This window comes from Medicago truncatula, chromosome 4, assembly GCF_003473485.1.
Source record: "Medicago truncatula cultivar Jemalong A17 chromosome 4, MtrunA17r5.0-ANR, whole genome shotgun sequence".
Classification (NCBI taxonomy): Eukaryota; Viridiplantae; Streptophyta; class Magnoliopsida; order Fabales; family Fabaceae; genus Medicago; species Medicago truncatula.
In genome coordinates, this window is record NC_053045.1 from 41,785,242 (window position 1) to 41,805,600 (window position 20,359).

The 20,359-nt window shown below is 36.4% G+C and overlaps 1 protein-coding gene across 3 annotated transcripts; it reads right to left on the reverse strand.

Moving 5' to 3' along the window:
* Positions 1 to 1,010: 1,010 nt before the first annotated feature.
* On the reverse strand, positions 1,011 to 18,735 carry LOC11441425 (autophagy-related protein 2). Of its 3 annotated transcripts, XR_003011461.2 has the most exons (15): positions 18,321 to 18,730; positions 16,328 to 17,409; positions 14,306 to 14,454; positions 13,858 to 14,030; positions 10,530 to 13,703; positions 10,232 to 10,344; positions 9,688 to 9,895; positions 9,256 to 9,369; positions 4,558 to 4,665; positions 4,346 to 4,478; positions 2,656 to 2,858; positions 1,950 to 2,146; positions 1,752 to 1,832; positions 1,568 to 1,668; positions 1,011 to 1,474 (listed from the first exon to the last, which is right to left on the reverse strand). XR_003011461.2 is itself a non-coding variant. In XM_024782084.2 (14 exons), exons 1-13 carry the CDS (start codon positions 18,522 to 18,524, stop codon positions 1,763 to 1,765), a joined length of 5,928 nt encoding a protein of 1,975 aa, XP_024637852.1. In that variant the 5' UTR covers positions 18,525 to 18,730; the 3' UTR covers positions 1,011 to 1,668; positions 1,752 to 1,762. The 3 variants fall into 3 exon arrangements, 2 of the variants coding, with proteins under 2 accessions (XP_024637852.1, XP_024637853.1); XM_024782084.2 differs by having other exon boundaries at positions 1,011 to 1,668; XM_024782085.2 differs by lacking the exons at positions 1,011 to 1,474; positions 1,568 to 1,668; positions 1,752 to 1,832; ... (3 more) ...; positions 4,558 to 4,665; positions 9,256 to 9,369 and having other exon boundaries at positions 9,756 to 9,895; positions 10,232 to 10,337; positions 18,321 to 18,735.
* Positions 18,736 to 20,359: the final 1,624 nt, after the last annotated feature.

The window sequence follows — 20,359 nt, forward strand, 5'->3', positions numbered from 1 at the left end:
TTTTAAAGATTGGTTTAAGTTGGAATAGACTTGAATCAATTATATGCCCTTGACATTTTATCTTAAAAACGTATCTATCTTCTTGTCCTATACGTCAAGTTTATAGGAAGTTTGTATTAGTTCCTTCTCTCACTAGTGCACTATCCTTATACTCTCGATTAAAATTTTAACGGTCGTGCTAACAAGTGTCCCACTTGTTAAGGAATCAAATATGCATTAGTATTGAATTGGAAGTTGCATAGTTAATTCCTCAAAAACCTAAAAAGTGTCATTTTTAATGTAAACCTTTATATACTCTTCTTCCCCCTTTATGTAGAGTCTTCACTCTCTCCACTCAACCAACCATCATCTTCAAACACCAACTCACTGACCCCGAACCTAGCATGAACGATGGACCTCCAAACTAGCCATGCATTTCATCTATCACAACCCATCAAAGGTCCCTAACTATGTAAATCTTCCCGCCATCACTACTTTATCGACTACACAGTAACCATCATTCTATCTCTCGCATATAAAGATTACATCAGTTAGCTTGCCCTACCCAGCTGGTAAAATGTAAACAATCTGAGGATGAATTCAAAAATGACAATCTTCCTGGCTAACATAATTCCCATTATGTCATGTTTTGCATCAAAAAATGGATGTTTTTCTTAATCAGGTCTGCAGATCATGTGGCAGGTGAAACATTTCAATAGACAATACATTGGGAATTTGGAACAAAAAGGTTCGTAGATTTTTGGATGACAGAGTACAAGAGTAGGGGCTATCACTCTGTCTCAGTATTAAACAAATTTACAGTTAGATTTGAAAAATTGAGCACTGACATTAGTTACTTCGCATTGAGCATTACATTAAAATAAAACATACATTCATCTCTAGAGAATAAATCATTTTGAAAATTGGAATTAAAGATGGTGTAATTTAAGCATCAGATAAGGTGAGGCAGTATAATTTTTTTTTTTTATTATCGACGAGAAAACATTGCTAATATTTTACCCTGCATTAGGTACTTAAAAATAATGACAAATTTAATGATTGCACGCTATTGTCCAGTAAAATACACCACAATATTTACAAAAAAATGAAGGCAATATACACAAATATCAAAGCTTTCAAAGAATGATATTATGTACATACATCTAACTAAACCAATGGGGTCATCATATCTACAATGACAACCGGTTAAATGAATAAGAAAAGGATCAAAAAGCACCACCCATTTTTACAATATATACAATTAATCTGATGGAAAAGAATCAGCTGACTGGTTCAATCGCTGTACATCTGCAGCCAGTGCACATATTTAGAAATGGAAAGTGCATAGTATGGTCCAATATCAGTGTGTAAGCAGCATTCAAGTGTCCCGCGTGGGTAGCTCGATTGGTGCGTTAAGGAACGTTGAAGGAGCTTTAAGGAGGAGGTCTCGGGTTCGATCCCGGAAACTAACATAGCACAAACTTTACACATTTGCCTATCCAAAAAAAAAAAAGCCATTTTTTTTTCTCATCCGCTTCATGAAGTGCATTTTTTCTTATGTTCTACTAGGAAAGGAGGCCCAACTTACATGATGCACAGGGAGACTGCCCGGCAGACTAAAAAAAGCTCCTCCGATTTTCCTATGTCAGTGGAATAAAAGTATAAACTACCCAATTCTCACATCATAATCTGCATAGAGAAGTATAAATGAACTATTTAGCATTAGAATAGTAATTCCATTTAGTACAAAGTCAAGGTAAAATGTCACTTACGGCACCATTAATCAGTCTTCTTCCCAGGGTTGTGTTGGACAATATTTCTCCATAGACTCCTTTTTACGTTCAGGATCAAGGCTGTAGAGTGGGTGGAAAAGAAAAGATATTGGTTAGATCAAGTTTCAGAGCACTCGAGTTACTAAATAGGAAGTTGTCTACCGAGAAAAAATCATTTCAAATCAATTTTGAACAGACCTATTTCTAAATCCAAGAAGAGCATAGTGCACAGCACTTGCACAAGCCGAAGCAGGAGCTATGGCAGCTGCAGGAACTGCTCGAACAGCAGCAGCCAAGGCAGGTCCTGCACCTGAACCACGCTGGAACTTTTTTAAGGGATTCTGAACTAACACCGCAGCAGATTTTCCCAGGCCATCACTGAGACTCTCACAAGCCTGTAAAATCAAGGAAAACAAACTTAATATAGCATGGAATAAAAATTAGAAAACATGATGCAAACACACCGAACTCCTTATTGTCTAAGTATCCGCGTTCCTCGTAAAAATCAACTTTTGAGGTGACGGATGCCTGACACTTGTAACTATTATTCAAGCCATGTCACTCCAATGCAGGACTTTCAATACCCTCCAAATCAATGATAGATTTTCATACCATCTTAGAATTTGACTTAGACTTAACAAAACCCATTAAAACCAATTTATAAGGTGAGAGATGTCCATTGTTTACATGCTCTATTCAGGTCATATCACTATCCAATGTCAATGCGTGACTCTCAACAGTTCCAACAAGTCTAGTGATATTGATACACATACATTATATCGAAATTCGCTAAGAGCAACTCCAAATTACTCATGTGGTGTTCATTACTCGCCTTTCATTTAACACAAGAATAACATGTGACAACATAAAGCAACATATTGTTCTGAATGTTTTGACATTTTACCTGCTGAATTCCTTGTTGGGCATCCTTAGGTTGATTAGATCGAACACCTGTCTTTGATTTCTCTTTTACAGGCTGAGCAACTGAAGAAGGTATGCTTGAAAGACTATATTCTGCTTGGAGAAGAAAGTCGTGGGCTCCGGCAGCTAGATGAACTCCAAGCGCAACAGCTTCAAGTGAAATGCTTCTAAGAAATGCAATTGTACCTACAAAGATGTTTTTAACATTAAAATGAAAAGCCTAGCCAGTGTATGAAATTAATATCAAAATTGAGTTTGTCGCAGTTGCAGTGACTAGACATAAAACTAATTGACGAGTGAAAAGATTCCTTACCAACCACTAGAGGCCCAAATATCACACACAACGCTAGAGCACACTTTTAGAAACAAACTAGATATAATAAATTTTAGGGATATAAAGAGGAAATAAATTCTAGTAAATATTTATGAATAGTAACAAATAGCCAAGAAAATAGTTAACAGTACTCAAAGAATGGTTAATGGGTAAAGTATTCGCTTATTTCAATAAAAAATATAAACCTCATCTCAAACTTGGGATCCAGATCGCCTACCTTTAAGATGGAAAGGCCATACCTTTGTGTCTATCTATCTCACATATTATTCTCACTCATCTTATATATCATTTCTCTTTTATCTCATATATTATTCTCACTCATCTTATCTATCATTTCTCTTTCATCTTTCTCTGTCATTAAATACATAAAAATACACCAAAGCCACGTGACTTTCCAGCCACAAAGGTAGGGAACTCATTTCCTTAAATTTCTTAGTGTAATAAGAACTTGATTTTTATACAAACCAACTACCCAAGCTACCAGCAAGTTCTCAACGTAATTTAATAATGTCCACAATCATTAGTGATAGTGTAAGTTTCAAAACAATGTATAAGTAATTTAGTTTTAGCCGTAGTTAAATAAAAACTCAAAATAATCAATTAATCCATAATCATTATTCAAGCTGAATAAAACCAGGACAGTGGGCTCCATTCAGCTATATCATTTATTACATTCGGCTAACAATATTAGAAGTACTTTTCTATTATATATTAACTCGCCGATGGCAGAAGAATATTGTAGTCATAAACAAACAACAACAACTAAACATTATCTACTAGGTAGGTCTACTACATTGATCAAACGATGCCATAATGTTCACTTTTATATGAACACGAGGCAATCACTCACTAAACTCTCCTGAGTAACAGCACAACCTTTTCAAGAAACTTCCGCACAGTTTCTCTTACATTTTTCTCATTGTTCTTTTTTTTTTTTTTTTTGAGGTCATTCTTCAAATTCAAATTGACCCAAATTACCACTTAATATTTATACATCCAAATCAAATTTAATCCGTAATTTTGTGTTATCACCATCAATTCATTATTGAAAATAAAAATAAAATACCTAAATCTAATTTTCTTTGCATAAACTTTTATACTAATAAGTTTAATAAGATAAGGCTTAATTTATAACATTTATATTTTTTTATATATTTTGCTTATTCCAAAGTAAATCTAATTTATAGAAAATAAAGTATTTAATTAAAAATAACTCGTGCAATGCTTAGGTAGACAATAAATATTTTGATAACTTCAATTGCTATTGCTGCTTACTTTTTCCTTCAGACATAAAGCCAAATTATACAGGTAATCAAACTAGTGAAGAAATAAAACCTACCTCTCTGCAAACCTTTGATCACTCTCCTCTCCTTCTTGTAGTTCTCTACTGGTGACGAAATCAGCTTAGCAGCCCCAGTCCCAACTGCAATTAATGATCGTACAGTAGGAAGCCCCCGCAGTATTTTATGAATCTACATGATAAAAATCATAAATTACATAAGCGGAAAATAATCGTCACATTCACAAGGAATATTATCCCAGTCAGCATACCTGATTCTGAGATATATCTTCCAACCACTCCCCTAAAGCTGTTTCACAAACACTGCCCCAACCATAGATGCCAGAAGCATGAACGTGTTTCAGGTTAATCTCAATACCCTGGGACAATTTACAAACATATATCAGTTCAAATAACACGTCCTAAGAAGAAAATATTTTAATTCTTTATGTAAGGTTCACTTTTAGCAAAAAAATCACAACAATACGTTATTTTATAGTAATTACCAGAAATATAAAAGGTCAACAAATCTTGTTATATAATTTTCAGAGTACAAAACCAGGAGTACTTCTGAGACAGGATATAAAATCCATTATTTGATTAGATATACAAATCCATCATAGTTTAAAAAAGAATGGCTTGTTTAAACAAGATATATATGATACTGGCAAATAAAAGGAAACCTAGTTGTTCTATACATTTTCGTTGCAACTTTATCAGCACAAAACATATCTGTAAATTGGACTCACTCCACTAAGCAATATGATGGACAACTTAGCTAATAAACCAAAAAATGTGTTGATTATTCTCTATTTATTATAGTTGATTTAGTTTCCTTTTTTGCTTTCTTGAGATATTCTCTCTTGTATATAAGCTTGCATACATCATTGTAAATCATTAAAGTCATTAATTCTAAATTATTCAAGTTGGTACCAGAGCTCTCTGGTTAGGTACCTTCCGCTGTTTTGAATTAGGGTTTCAGCCGCCGCGAGCGGTGACCCACTGTTGTTTTTAAACGCGGTCAGAGTGACTGCTACCGGAACCACCACCGGTGATACGGCCATACCACAGTGATCGGGACCCTCCGATCTGCCCTTGTCCGAAGTTTCTCCGTCACCGGGTTTCACACGCGCCGCCTCTGTCAGCTCACCCAACCGGTGTGTGTGTGTCAAGCACCACCCTCTGAACGCCTGTTTGCGGCGGTGCTTGTTCCAGTAGATTCGTATTTTGTTTCTGGTTCTGTTGGGACACCTTCCAGTTTTTCGGGTCTCACGTTTGAGGTGCGTTTCGGTGATTTTTCGCTTCGCTGTCTGCTCTTGAGGTTCTTTACCCGTTGCTGCAACTGTTGACCCGTTGAGAAGGTCTTTTGAGGTGTCCTTGTTGTTGGCTTCCTTTTGTTGGTGAATTATTGTTGTGTTTTGCATCCATTGTGCACATCTGCACATTTATCACTATTGTTTACAGTTTGCTTATTCCGTTGTGTGTATTTGATGGCTTACCAAAAGGTTTCAACTTCGGTTACATTGGCTCATTTCAGTAATTCTACGGTTTGCTTATCTCACTCTATGGGATCATGGATTTTAGATTCGGGTGCTTCTGATTATGTAGTTGGTAATCCGTCTCTTATTTATAATTTGTCACCTCCTAAATACCTCACAGCATTACCCTTGCTAATGGTTCTAAGGCACAAGTTACCGGTATTGGTCAAGCGTCACCCTTGCCATCTCTACCTTTGGATTATGTGTTATTTGTGCCTGGCTGCCCCTTCAATTTGATTTCAATCAGTAAGCCTACTAGTTCTCTCGATTGTTCCATAACATTTACTTCTAGTTCTTTCTTTATAAAAGACCAAAGTACAGGAAATAAAATTGGAGCAGGCTCTAAACAACAAGGTCTCTATTACCTTGAACCACCTTCACCAACTGTATGCAATGTTTCTGCATCTCCAGATATCATTCATCATCGTTTGGGTCATCCAAGTTTAGATAAGTTGAAAGTGTTGGTTCCACAACTCTCACATTTAAAGTCTCTTGATTGTGAGTCGTGTCAGCTTGGCAAACATGTTCAGACATCTTTTCACAATAGTGTCAATAAAAGATCCAAGCATGCCTTCGATATTGTGCATTCTGATATTTGGGGTCCTAGCCACGTTCCCTCTAATTTAGGATACAGGTATTATGTTACATTTATCGATGATTTCTCGCGATGTACTTGGATAACCTTATTGAAGGATCGTTCAGAATTTTTTGGTGCATTTAAGACTTTTTGTTTAGAGATAAAGACTCAATTTGGGAAAACAATCAAAGTTTTGAGAAGTGACAATGCCAAAGAATACTTTTCTGCACAATTCAACTCCTTTTTGATTTCTCATGGTATCATACATCAGTCTAGTTGTCCGCACACACCGCAACAAAATGGTTTAGCTGAGCGGAAACATCGTCATCTAGTTGATACAGCTCGAACCTTATTGATCAATGCTCATGCACCTTTAAAATTTTGGGGTGATGCGGTTCTGACAGCCTGTTATTTGATCAACCGCATGCCATCATCAGTTTTGGATAACGAGATTCCACATTCTCTCTTGTTTCCTAAGGACCCCTTGTATTCTGTCCCACTTCGGGTTTTTGGCTCTACTTGTTTTGTTCATGATCTTTCTCCTGGTCGTGATAAGTTGTCTCCACGGGCTGTCAAGTGCGTGTTTTTGGGGTACTCCAAAGTTCATAAAGGGCATCGGTGTTATTGTCCATCTACACATCGTTTTTATGTCTCTGCAGATGTTACTTTCCTTGAGAATACACCTTTCTTTTTGCCACACCAACTACAACAGATTCTGCTTCTCAAGTGCTTCCGATTCCTCTATTTGAACCGTTTGTTCCTACTCAGAGACCTCCACAGTCACAGAGTCGTCCTGAGTTGTGTCGCTATGGAGCTACTTATGAACGACGACATGTCACAGTTCCAGAAAGTGCTTCTATAGATTTTGACAATATTGTTCAAGAGACTACCCCTACTATTTTCTGATGATTCAGGTTCTATTCCAATCCTTTCTCCCATTGTTGATCCATCTGATCCTTCAATTGACTTACCTATTGCTCTTCGTAAAGGTAACCGGTCTACTTCTAATCCTCATCCTATTTATAATTTCTTGAGTTATCATCGTCTGTCTCCACTGCATCATACTTTTGTGTCTGTTGTATCAACTATCTCTATTCCTAAGACCGTCAAGGAAGCATTATCTTATCCAGGATGGAGACAATCAATGATTGATGAAATGAATGCCTTGGAGTCTAGTAGTACATGGAAGCTTGTTCCACTTCCCCATGGAAAATCTAAAGTTGGTTGTCGATGGGTCTTTGCTATTAAAGTAGGCCCTGATGGACAAGTGGATCGTTTGAAAGCCCGATTAGTAGCAAAAGGATACACTCAAATTTATGGGCTTGACTACAGTGATACTTTTTCTCCAGTTGCAAAAATGGCTTCTGTTCGTCTTTTCTTGTCAATGGCTGCTATGAACCATTGGCCTTTGTATCAACTTGATATTAAAAATGCTTTCTTGCATGGTGACTTAGAAGAGGAGATTTATATGGAGCAACCACCTGGCTTTATTGCTCAGGGGGAGTACGGCCTTGTTTGCAAGTTACAAAAATCATTGTATGGTCTAAAACAATCACCTCGAGCTTGGTTTGGAAAATTCAGCAAGGTTATTAACAGTTTGACATGATTCTTAGTGAAACGGATCATTATGTATTCTTTAAACGTTCATCTTTGAACCAAGTCATTTATCTTGTAGTATATGTAGATGACATTGTTATTACTGGTAATGATCAGGAAGGCATTAAAGACCTAAAGCAGCATTTATTCAGCAACTTCCAAACAAAAGATTTAGGTCAATACGTTATTTTCTTGGGATTGAAGTAGCTCAGTCCCAAGAAGGCATTGCTATTTCTCAGAGAAAATACGTTCTTGATATTTTGGAAGAGACAGGGATGCTTGATTGTAAACCAGTTGATACTCCTATGGACCCCAATGTGAAGCTTTTACAGAATCAAGGAGATTTGTATCCTGACCCAGGCAGATAAGGTTAGTTGGGAAGCTGAATTATCTTACTATGACTAGACCAGATATTTCGTTTGCTGTTAGTGTTGTGAGTCAATTTTTGAACTCACCTTGTGATAGCCATTGGAATGTCGTGGTTCGGATCTTGAGGTATATTAAAGGGTCGCCTGGAAAAGGACTTGTTTATTCCGACAGAGGACATACCAATATTGTTGGATATTCAGATGCAGATTGGGCAGGTGATGTGAATGATAGAAGATCTACTTCAGGTTATTGTGTTCTAATGGGAGGAAACTTAATTTCATGATGTTGCAAGGTCAAGTACTGAGGCGGAGTATCGTGCTATGGCACATGCTACTTGTGAACTTTTATGGTTGAAACACTTGTTGGAAGAGTTGAAATTTTGTGAACTAGGTCCTATGGAACTTAAGTGTGATAATCGGTCGGCATTGTATCTTTCATCAAATCCAGTTTTTCATGAGAGGACAAAACACATAGAAGTTGATTGTCACTTTATCAGAGAGAAGATACTTTTTGGCATCATTAAAACCTCTTCAGTGAGCTCCAATGATCAGCTAGCCGATATCTTTACCAAACCACTACGGGAACCTCGGATTGATTATATATGTAACAAGCTGGATGCATATGATATATATGGTCCAGCTTGAGGGGGAGTGTTGATTATTCTTTATTTATTATAGTTGATTTAGTTTCCTTTTTTGCTTTCCTGAGATATTCTCTCTTGTATATAAGCTTGCATACATCATTGTAAATCATTAAAGTCATTAATTCTAAATTATTCAAGTAAATGATGCTCCACCATTACAACACTGAGTCAATCAAGTGATAATATAGGTAGCAAGAAAGTAAAACAATATAATTTCTTAAATCAACAATTGAAGATTAAATTATACCTTCCAAGGGATAAGATTTACAAGTTCTACATATTTCCCACGCCTTAATGCTGCTAGATCTACATGATTAGGACTGTAATCCACCCGAACAATAATTGACCGTATATCCAGCTTCTGAAACCACACAAATATTAATATGATCAGCTAGAAGAAAAGTTCATCAAAGAGACATGACCTAAAATGAAGTCTAAGATAAGATGTAGATTCGACTGCATGTGTTTCTTAAAATCGATTCTTGACAGAACACCAAGACAATAGAAATGGGAGCAACATGTTGAACTAAATGATTGTAAAGTGCACCCCATCACAATAGAGCAGACAAATCCTCCCCTTACAAAGTACAAACTTTAAAGAACGCCGCAGAATACTGCATTCAAGAATATAGCTCAACAAGAATTTATATATTAAATCATGTTTTATAGCACAACTTGCCTGGAAGTAAGGAAGCAATGCCTCTTGTACAATTGAATGGCATGCATGATCTTTACTCCTCTCAGGAAATGATTTTGAACCCTCCAATTCATGACAGTTATTAGGAAACTGGTCATTTGATGAGTTTTTTCTCCCAAAGAAATCAACAAGAAAATCAAGCTGGCACTGATGTAGATGTAATAGCATAGGTAGAAAAGCAACATTTAACCTGTAAAGGAGGGGGAAAAAACACATAAATTATGTATAAGGAACTTTCTCCTGCTTAGTTGTTCCAATATATTATTTAAAAATTTATGGGAAATTCCATCAAGTTGGCTAAAGTTGCGGTGAGAAGCCAGAATATCTAATATATAGTAAACACAAATAGATCCCAACTCAGAAAAATTATTAGCCACAAAATGATAAACAATGTAGTCAGCAGTCACAATGTAAAGCTATAGGGAAAGGTTACTAAACTCAAACAATAATGTTATCTTTTAGCTAATATAAAACCTAGCTACAAGTCTACAAATACATTAAGGAAGTTGAAATGTAACAATCTCACCTGTACTCCTCAAGGGGAGTTAGAGGATCTGGTCTAACTGCCTCCAAGTCCAACTTAAATGCTTTTGAATAAGATTCCCTAGGATGACCCTTTGAGTGATAATATCCTAGCACCTTCCAATTCAAAAATAAAATTATGAAAACAAAGAACTTGCAAGTTAGGAGATGTTCGAGTAAGCTAAAATATAATTTAATAAAAAAAGGGCAACCCGTTGCACTAAAGCTCCCGCATACGCAGGGTCCGGGAAGGGGTCCCACCATTATTGGTGTATTGTATTCGACTAAATAAAAAATAGTACCAGTATCCAAGGTGCATTTTGGCTTCTGTCATACAGGTAAAAATCTTGAACAGACAGAGACATCTTGGATACATGTAGTCCACCAACTGGAAATGCATCATACTGAAATTTCATCCCAGACAATGCAAGTTCCAAGCAAACAGATGTGTTCCTCCCAGAATGTTGTGCATTTTTCCCTGAATCAACCAAGTCAGAACCACCATACATTTTCCATCTTATATCAATTTTCTTTAAAATTACACGTCCACAAGTCTCGCTGCGAGATGGGCAATCATTAGAATGAAGCACGTCATGATGCGCTTTCATCGGTCCAGTTTTTCCATTTTCTTCTGAAATATGGTTTTCTAATACTTTTGAAGAGTTGCCTCCATACCATCCACCACTTCCTCTTTCAATCTCTCTATGTGACACATTCCTCAACATGATTTTAGAAAGTTCGTCAGAATGTATATCTATAGATAGCTCTGAGAGAGGGCGTAAGTCAGACAAACAATAACTTTCTATAATCTCCGGAAAGCCTCCGTCTTGCAGAAATGTAGCGTGACTACCTTCTGGTCCTATTACAGGCACTGACTCGGTCCACAATAATTCAGGAGAGAGAACTTCGGGCGCATCCAAATTCATCTTACCAGCCTCAATTAAACTTCCATCCTGTGGCATGTAAAATCCTGATTCAAAAGAACATGATTGCCATGCATCATTGTCATTTACTTGAAATGCATCTTCACATATTTCATCCATCAAGCCAGCTATACTGGATCCATCCTTTGAATATGTCATTGGGGAGCACTGCTCGGAAGTTGAAGCCATTGTGTCACATCTGAGATGCTTACTTTCATTATTAAATTCATCGCTTTGCTGTGCTTGTTGAACATTATCCCACCTATTCTGCAAATGCACTATGGACTCCTCGACATCAGGGGCAAATAATAGCTGAAGTTGAGCAGCCAATTGAATGAGAGCAGCAGTTGTATCATAGCAAGTTTCCACATAAAGGTGAGATTTAGATAATTCTAGTTCCCAAAGAAGACCACTAGCACAGTTGGTTTTCAAAATTGCCTCCAGAAAAGCCTCCTGAGCAACTTTAACATAACCGGACTTTTGAAGATGTTCTACACTATAAGTGCCAGGGAGCGAATCAAGCTTTGATATTAAATGAAGCAAAAGCCCCAAGTCTTGCACTCTAATTTGGAAAACACTTTCATCTGAATCTGACATAGATGAACTTGAAAGTGACAAGTTGGATGCAGCCAACAGACAAGAAACACATTGTTCCCCCATATCTTCTTTGAAATAAGAAGAGCCGGATTCGGAATCAAGGACCTCAGTCTGAACAAGATTTTTCGTATATGGCTCATAACTCAAAGCAATATCAATCAAGCTGAGAACAAAACAAGTCGTATAAGAGATATCCTGTTCCCCCTTTGGAATACTAGTATCATCTGCATCTTCAGTATTAGAAGTAGGCAAACTGAAAAAGGATGCTATTACAACAAACCAATCCAAGCGACCGCCAACAGCAATAACTGTGCCACAGCTGACGGCAATAGAAGTAATTTTATGAGAAATCTCTGGGTCAGATAGAAATACAATATCAGAACCAGCACATCTAGAAGATAACGCATTAGAACCTCCCCCATTACCTCGCTTCACAGAGGAGTTGTTGCAAGTAACCAGAAGAAACTCATGATCAGGAACTCCAGTAACGAACCCATACAACTTGCCTTCGTCATGGGTTAGTCGGAAGAAACTTGCAGCCTTAACACCACCTGTATTAGTGACAGACAGCAACTCAAACCTTTGAACCCTCAGCTTGAATTGATGCCATTGTCCAGGAAGCTCACTCTTGATTGAGCTTTCAATACTCTCAGATGTATCCCTACTAATAAGAATTTCTACAGAATCGCATTCCAAAAAAACTGAGGATTGTGAGACTGATTTTTTTTTATCCACATTGGCTTCCTGAGAAGTCCCACATGTCAGTTCATTTACCATCTGAAGTAAAAGCTGATATATGACTTGATATTGAGAATCATTCACATTAATCACAACTTCAGATAGATGGACATGCATGAGAAATGACGAGCTTAGAATCATCTCTTGATGAGTTTGAGATTTCCAATCTTCCAAATCTTTCACCGTTGATGCAGACGAATATTCATACCCTCCTCCAGCAAAATCATCTTTTCCCATTGACTGCTCTGAGTTAACAAATAATCTAGCTTTCTTAGCAATCCAAGGACCAGTCACTTGACCCTCCTGCCAAACCGCACGAAAAACAGAGAAACAGCCCCTTCTACGGGCAATGGAAAGAAAGCAGCTGCCAGAAAATTTCTCTTTCTTCACATCATTGGAGCTTATTCTATCACTGTCGTTACTTGCTGATGTGATCAAGTATATATCTAGATCACAGAAATTCAACTGAAGAGATTGTGCTGCTTCAAAAGGAAATCTTTTCTTTGAACTTGCACTTGAAGTTTGGCTACCATCTGGGGTGCAACCCTTGTTCAAAGGTGACAACGGAGTAAAATCAAGAGCAATAAACTTTTCCCAGGAAAATGAATCTGTGTGATCTCCAGCCCTTTCAAAAGGAAAACACAGAATTACTCTTGCACTAGAAATTGATATATCACCATGCAAACATTCTGTTGAGGACAAGGATGTCACACAGGGACTGAAACTTCCCTTCGCATCATTCTGAGATAATCCACACTTTTCATCCGAGGCTTCGGACAAAACCTCTTCTGCTTTATTATGCACTTCAAGTGATTTTTCAATTTCCTTTAGCAGGTTAGTGAGCACATTAATCACAGAAAATATTACCCAGAAAATAAAAGGGGGCATGTAGAGCGAGAATGATGTCAGCCTAGTCACACAACCATCTGAAGAACTAGATTGCACTGTAAATTTGCACTTGGTGACACCAGAAGTTTTAAACAATGTAACTTTCAATAAGCAATCCTTATTTCCAAATGGAAAGTCTGTTGCAACAGGCCCAATTAATGAATCTGAATATAGATTGTAAGAGGTAGACAGCGGGAGAGCATCAAGGACCTTGGTCTGTAAGTGTCCAACCAAAGCACTTTGATTGTCAGCATCACTCCCAATGTTCAAAAAATTAGCAACCTCTACATGCTTCACCGTGCCATCAAAAGTTATCATTTGTGGACATACCTGTTGACACTGAAATGCATTAGAGTAGAGTTTATTCAAAATCAAATAGCAGCGAGTAAAAATAGGTAGGCCTCATAAAGCAAACATGAAACCATGCGTAAGGACTAACAAGATGCAACAGGGTTCAGAGAGAAATTATAAAAGCAAAATATACCTTCAAGGCAACAACAATTTCATTGCACTCTGCACCAAGATAATCAATCTGTGATCCAGCTGTGCTACCAATTTTATGTTCATAAAAATGGCTCTGCTCGTCATCACAGAAGGACAAAACAACAGATACTCCAGAAAAAGTAGCCCTGAGATTGGTTTCCATGTGTTTCTGTTCTGTTGAGCAATATCGTAAAACAATTCGTTAGTATTATCAAAAGGAGAAATTATATATTCGGCCTGCCTAGTTGTTCAGCGAAATAATTGGAAAAAGGTACCTCCCATATATTTGCCTATATTGAGACGTGAAAGGTAATATGCAAAAATGAACGGTATACAGAAAGTCCTTAGTTAGATTGAAAATGATGAAAAACCGCACCGCAGGGCAAATAAATTGACGATACAAGTTTACATGACAACAACTGTAAATAATATCATAAGAAGTCAAGTACCAGAGGGAATATGCAAAGACCCAGAAGCAAGGCTGGATGCAGCGGTAATAGCACTGAAAACCGAACATGTCCAATTCCACATTCCGCTACTCCCTAAAGCAGATTGAGAATTCCTCATTCCATCAAAACATTCAAAAAACTGGTCCACACTGCATGAATTCCCATAATACCAGAATTATTACCATTATTTGAACATGTGATAAATGACTAATGACTCAATAAATACTGTGAAGACCAATAAAATACTAAAACTTCGTCCACAAGTCCTAGCTCAACTAGCAAAAATGCCGAAATTATTAGGCCGGACGCCATAATCGGGGTTCGAACCCCGACTCCTCCACTTTTGTGTGAGTTTCGAATGGTTGTTGCCATTTCATCTATCTACCTAAAAAAAACACTAAAACTACAGACTTGATTTAGCTTTCACGTAGACAATAGCAATGTCATTCCTGAGGAAGTGATATTGTGGGGACATTGTGAACATTAAGTAAAATTGCATAGCATACACAAACAAATTAGAGAAATTAGCTGAAAGTAATAACAAAGAAGGTTTAATTGTTGATATAAATGAATTTGAACTACACTACCATGTTAAAGTTTTTAGATTCATCTGTAACAGATTCAACTTGTAGAGAATCTAGAGACATTTGAATGCTAGATATAAGTTTTAAACAAAAAAATAGATATCAATTGAAGAATTTTTTTCCCTCTCCCCGAAATATGGGTACTCCAAAGTTTAAGTTGTATCCGGTATCGTACCCATACCCGGTACTCATTAGGGGGGTACTTGCAGGTAAAAGCCGAATATGTGCCAAAAAAAATATTGAAACCTATGATGCATAGGTACAGGTATGGAACATAATACGCCAAATTTAAAAAGATGAAGGTACGGATACGTTGGTATAAAACATCATAAAAAAAGATTTTTCAAGTGAATTACTACACTTCTATCATCATGTTGCTTGAGAGTTTTACTTTTTGTGTGCATCCCCTCTACTATTTTCATCAAAAGCAAGAGAGAGAATTAAAATACAATAAAAAAGAAAAATAATTTTGGTTATTTTTTCACCGCCCGTACGTTTTTGCTGCACCAACTACGACGAAACAACTAAGTAAAAATAGGTACGGTTTGGTGCTAAGTTACGAGTACCATACGCGTACCCGGTAACGGTACTCATCCATGTTTGGAGTACCCATGCTTCAGAGATTGAAACACAAATTGGGTACTCCATTTGGGTACACATTGGTGCTTTCTTGAGTACATACTAGTACATACCTCTGATAAATAAATGTTTCTTATTTGGTACAAAAAATTATAATTTTAGGTTTTTCCGTCTACCTTTTTTTAGTTTCCCTATAACATTGTGCATTCTTTCCCTAATTTCTAATATGCAAACAGAGTAAGGATCCTCTCCATTTGTTAAAGTAAATGGAGTATACAATTTGGAGAGAGATAGACACAAAAAATTAATAGTGAATGGTTTCGATAAATGGGTCCCACCATCATTAATTATTGTATACTCTTTTCAAGATTTTTTGTGTCTTTATCTTTCCAAATGGAGGAAATGGAGAGAATTGTAAATGAAGAGGATCTCAACTCATGCAAATAACCTTTCTCTATTTTCTGTTATGCAATATATTTACTTCCTATCCTAATTTTCATGTTTTCCTATATTTTTTTCCTAATTATATTTTGATTTGTGATGTAACAAATAATTTGTTTATGATTTCTATTTTCTAAACAATCTAATCATGTTTATATCAAATTATATTGAACCTATACCTTAATTTTTTGAAAAACCTCATATCTCGTACCCGGTACCATACCCATATCCACGCAAGATAGCATATAGGAGGATATTTTAATAGTGAATTGTCAGGAGAAATGAAGCGGTCAAGCTTAATAAGATTTTCATGTTCGCCAAATTCTCTAGAAGGACTGATGGTTGCAATTTATTTCTATCACATTCTTCTCTAACAACAAAGACATATAAAATTAAAACATGTCAAACAAGGACCTACCTCGCCCCAAAATCAGGTTCTTGAATACCATCTTTATGATTCAAATGAGTAGAAAATGGCACCCAGTCGGAAATAAGATTAGCAGCAGGAAGCACAGCTTCGAGGGATTCTGGATCTTCTGGTTGGGTCAAGGAGGCACAATCGGCGGGCAAACTGCGATGGCCAGTTATCATATCGCCGGTGGCATTGGTAATAGAAATTGAAGTTGATGAAGGGCATGACAGAGCAGAATTTAAATGGGAAGGTTCTCTTAAGTTGTGATCCTTGCAACCTTTGACATCCTTATTCAAATTTTTAAGAGTTCCCCAAGACTTCAATAGCCATTCAATTATGCTAGGTTGTAATCTTAACACTACGGGATCAACACAAACATCTGCATCCACCTTGCAAATGTCCAAGGAACCATTCTTCCAAGGAATAGTTAATTTTATATTTCCACCAAATCCACCTTGCTTCCCAGTCATGACCGGACACATGGATTTATTTGATCCCAAACCAGCTTCACCACATCCTGCTTCCAACTTATGCTTATTTTCATTATCTATTTTCAGAATTTCAAGTACTGCCCCATCAAACTTCACAAAGTTTGTCAACTGGCTTATGCCAAGAACATCAACATTAGACTCGGTGTCTTCAGACAAACTTGTCCCGCATTCTATTTCAGAAACACGAAGAACCAAAGTACGATGACAATCCATTTCCTTTCCTTCATCGCTGTCCAAAGTCGGATCAAACGCAACAATCACGTTTGTTATTTTCACATGGAAGCTTGAAAGCAACCACTTTATCATCTTCGCAATAGTTTTCACACCTTCATGAACATCCATCGAAATTGACTTCATAGCATCATCTCCTAGTTCATTCTTCGTCCTATTCGAGCTATATTTGATTTCACAATTATCATTACCAACATCAGAACAACAAACTTCATCTTCAGAAGTTGCGGTTCTACCTATACACGGAGAAACTACAAGTTCAAGCTCATTAACTTCAACCTCACAGCCTTTACCACTCCAAGGCATTTTAACCAACAAGTATCCAATTGATCCCTCTTTCACCATTATAGATGCCGTTTTACCAAGCTGTTAAAACAACAGCAAAAAAAAAAAAGTAATAAGATATATTGGAAAATACTACTACACTACTTATTGTGTTATTTGAACATCAAAATATAGACAATGTGTTGACACTATACTATGTGTATGTTTGGTTTCACTTCTAGAGGGTCCAAAATTGATTCTAGAGGTGTAGAATTAATTCTGAAATGTTCGGTCACTGATTTTGCCTCCAAAATTGATTCTACTTGAAGCTGATTCTGAAATTGGAGCTTTTTATCCTAAAATTGATTTTAACACTCAAATTTATTGTTTTTTTTTACAACACTCGAATTTATTGTTCAACTCACTATTACATGAATATATCCAAACATAAATCACTTTACATCCAACTCACTTTTAGCCAGAATCAATTCAATCAAAATCAATTTTTGTCAACACAAAGCCAAACATACACATTTATCTCTATCTCGCTCTTACTATTGTAGAACCAAGCATACATGTTGATTCTGACATATTCGGTTGCTGATTTTGCCTCCAGAATTGATTGAAGCTAGAAATTGGAGCTTTTGATTCTAAAATTGATTTTAACACTCAAATTTATTGTTCAACTTATTTTTACATGAATATCTCTCCAAACACAAATAATTTTACATTCAACTCATTTTAGCCAAAATCAATCTTTGTCGACGCAGAACCAAAAGTACACGTTTATCTCTATCTCTCTCTTACTATTTATCTCCTACAACTTAAATGCATTTCAAAAATACACAAAAACCAAATGACACCGTAATTGACATCAAATTTGTTACGTCAATATATCCTCACCAAATGCAATTGATGAATTAAAACTCTATGTTATAATAATACAAATTATTCAAACTTCACCTTAATAATTTCATAAGCCAGATAACAAACAAAACGAAGGATTACGATACCTTAGCGTTGATGAAATCAAGATTAAGAGCGAGATCGGTGAGCTGAATGGTCCCTTCGGAAAATTGAACATCGAGCTGATCAAGATCAATCTCACCAAGAATAAACTGCCCCAATTTCTTCTTCAAAAAGAATTTGCAAACCCTCTTTAAAGCCCAACGAGAGAACACGGCTTCGGCCGATTTTGCAATGTTCCACGGAAACATCGTTACGGAAATTGGGAATTGAAGGAGGAATTAGGGTTTGAGATGAAACGGAGGACGACGGTGGTGATTGTGGTTTGTTGCGACGGTGGTGTTTTGCGGTGGCGGAGAGCGAAAAGGAGAAAAATCCATACGCAAAAGGAAAGAAGAGAAATTTGATTGATGAATGAATGAAGGAAAAGATAGGAATGTTGTTTTTAATTTTATTTCTTTTTCAACTTGAGTCTTCTATCTTTTTTATTTTTAACATTATTCTGATTTTTGTCGTCTTTTCTTTTACACTTTTTCCTTATTCGCGTCTTCGTCGTGTCCTTCCCCGGAGGGTAAGTTGTGAATTCTATTTTAGGTTTTTCTTTTCTTTTTTTACTTTTTAATGGGTTAGGATATTTTAATTGACTTTCTAATGTTTGAAGTCCGAAATATGATTCTGTACAAAAATAAAAAAACAGATTTTAACCCAACAATTGAGATCTTTCAATTTCTAACATCATATTTTTTTTTTTAACAGGCAAAAATGAGATATATTAATACGGACACCGCAATTGTTACCGCACAAGATGTGCCCAACAATCACAAAAAATGTAAGAGTCTAAGCAAAAATTACAAACAAATCAGTCAATACTCAGACATAAAAGAGTCTAACATCATATTTTTATTGCGGATTAATGTTAATATTGATCATATAATATATATGAAGTTTGAGTAATGATCTTGTAAAAAAAGAAAAACAAATTCTAATCATAATTTGCGTTTTTTTTTCTGTTTTTGACCCTATAATTATAATATACGCGTAGTTTAGAAAAGTGAGATCGAGGTTAAAATTTTCCATGATTTTTTGCATGCACGTTAAACTACGGTTTTCCACACAAAAAAAAAAAAACGACAAGGAAATAATTGATTATGAATTTCTTAAATAATTCATAGTTAATTCATCCCTCGTTTAAAAAATTTAAAACTTAACGATGAAGGTTTTTATGATGTTCTAACTATGCCTAAACAAATTAGATAACAAAATTTGACCCGTGGGTATATGCTTAATCAGAAGAAAAAAAATTACAATTTTGAAAATTTTGGTTAACAAATCAAATAAATTGAGGCTTATTCCAAATGATATAAAACTTTGGTATTTTTGTAGATGCAAACTTTCCAACCAATGTGTTTGTTATCTTACAACACCTGGATCAACAACAAAAACAAGTTTTCAGTGTGACCCTCTGGAGTATATGGAAGCATCGAAACAACAAAGTATGAAACAATGTTGCTGAAACAGCTCAAGCCATTTGTGTTCGTGCAGGATCTTTTCTTACTAGTTGGAGGAATGCCCAATCTATTCGTCATCCTATCCCTCAGCATCCCGGTACCTCGAACGACTTGAAGTGGATTAAACCAAGTCTCGACAGATTTAAATGTAATGTTGATGCGTCCTTTTCTCAAGCTCGGAATCGGGTTGTCATTGGTGTGTGCATTCAAGATGATGAATGTCGTTATGTTTTGGCCAAGATTGAATGGATGTCTCCGCTCCTTGATGTGGATTTGGGTGAGGCTTTAGGCTTATTATCAGCCATGTACTGGGTTCGTGATCTACAACTAGGTATTGTGGACTTTGAGCTTGATTCCAAAATTTTGGTAGATAGTCTTTATGGCAGTAAAAGTGGCATATCTAATTTTAGCGCAGTAATCAATGACTATAGACGTTTGTTAGCTTCTGATTTGGTAACCTCTGGTGTTAGGTTTATTCGGAGACAAGCCAACGAAGTCGCTCATAGCTTTGCTAGAGTGGCTTTGCGTCATGCTAGTTTCCATATTCACATTAGGATTCCATCTTGTATTTCTACTAT

Coding starts and splice junctions, on each gene's coding strand:
- LOC11441425 (XM_024782084.2), bottom strand. CDS start 18,524: ATGTTTCCGTGGAACATTGCAAAATCGGCCGAAGCCGTGTTCTCTCGT. Junction 17,410..18,320: donor TTGATTTCATCAACGCTAAG/GTATCGTAATCC, acceptor TTGTTTTAACAG/CTTGGTAAAACGGCATCTAT. Junction 9,896..10,231: donor ACTCCCCTTGAGGAGTACAG/GTGAGATTGTTA, acceptor CCTCCTTTACAG/GTTAAATGTTGCTTTTCTAC.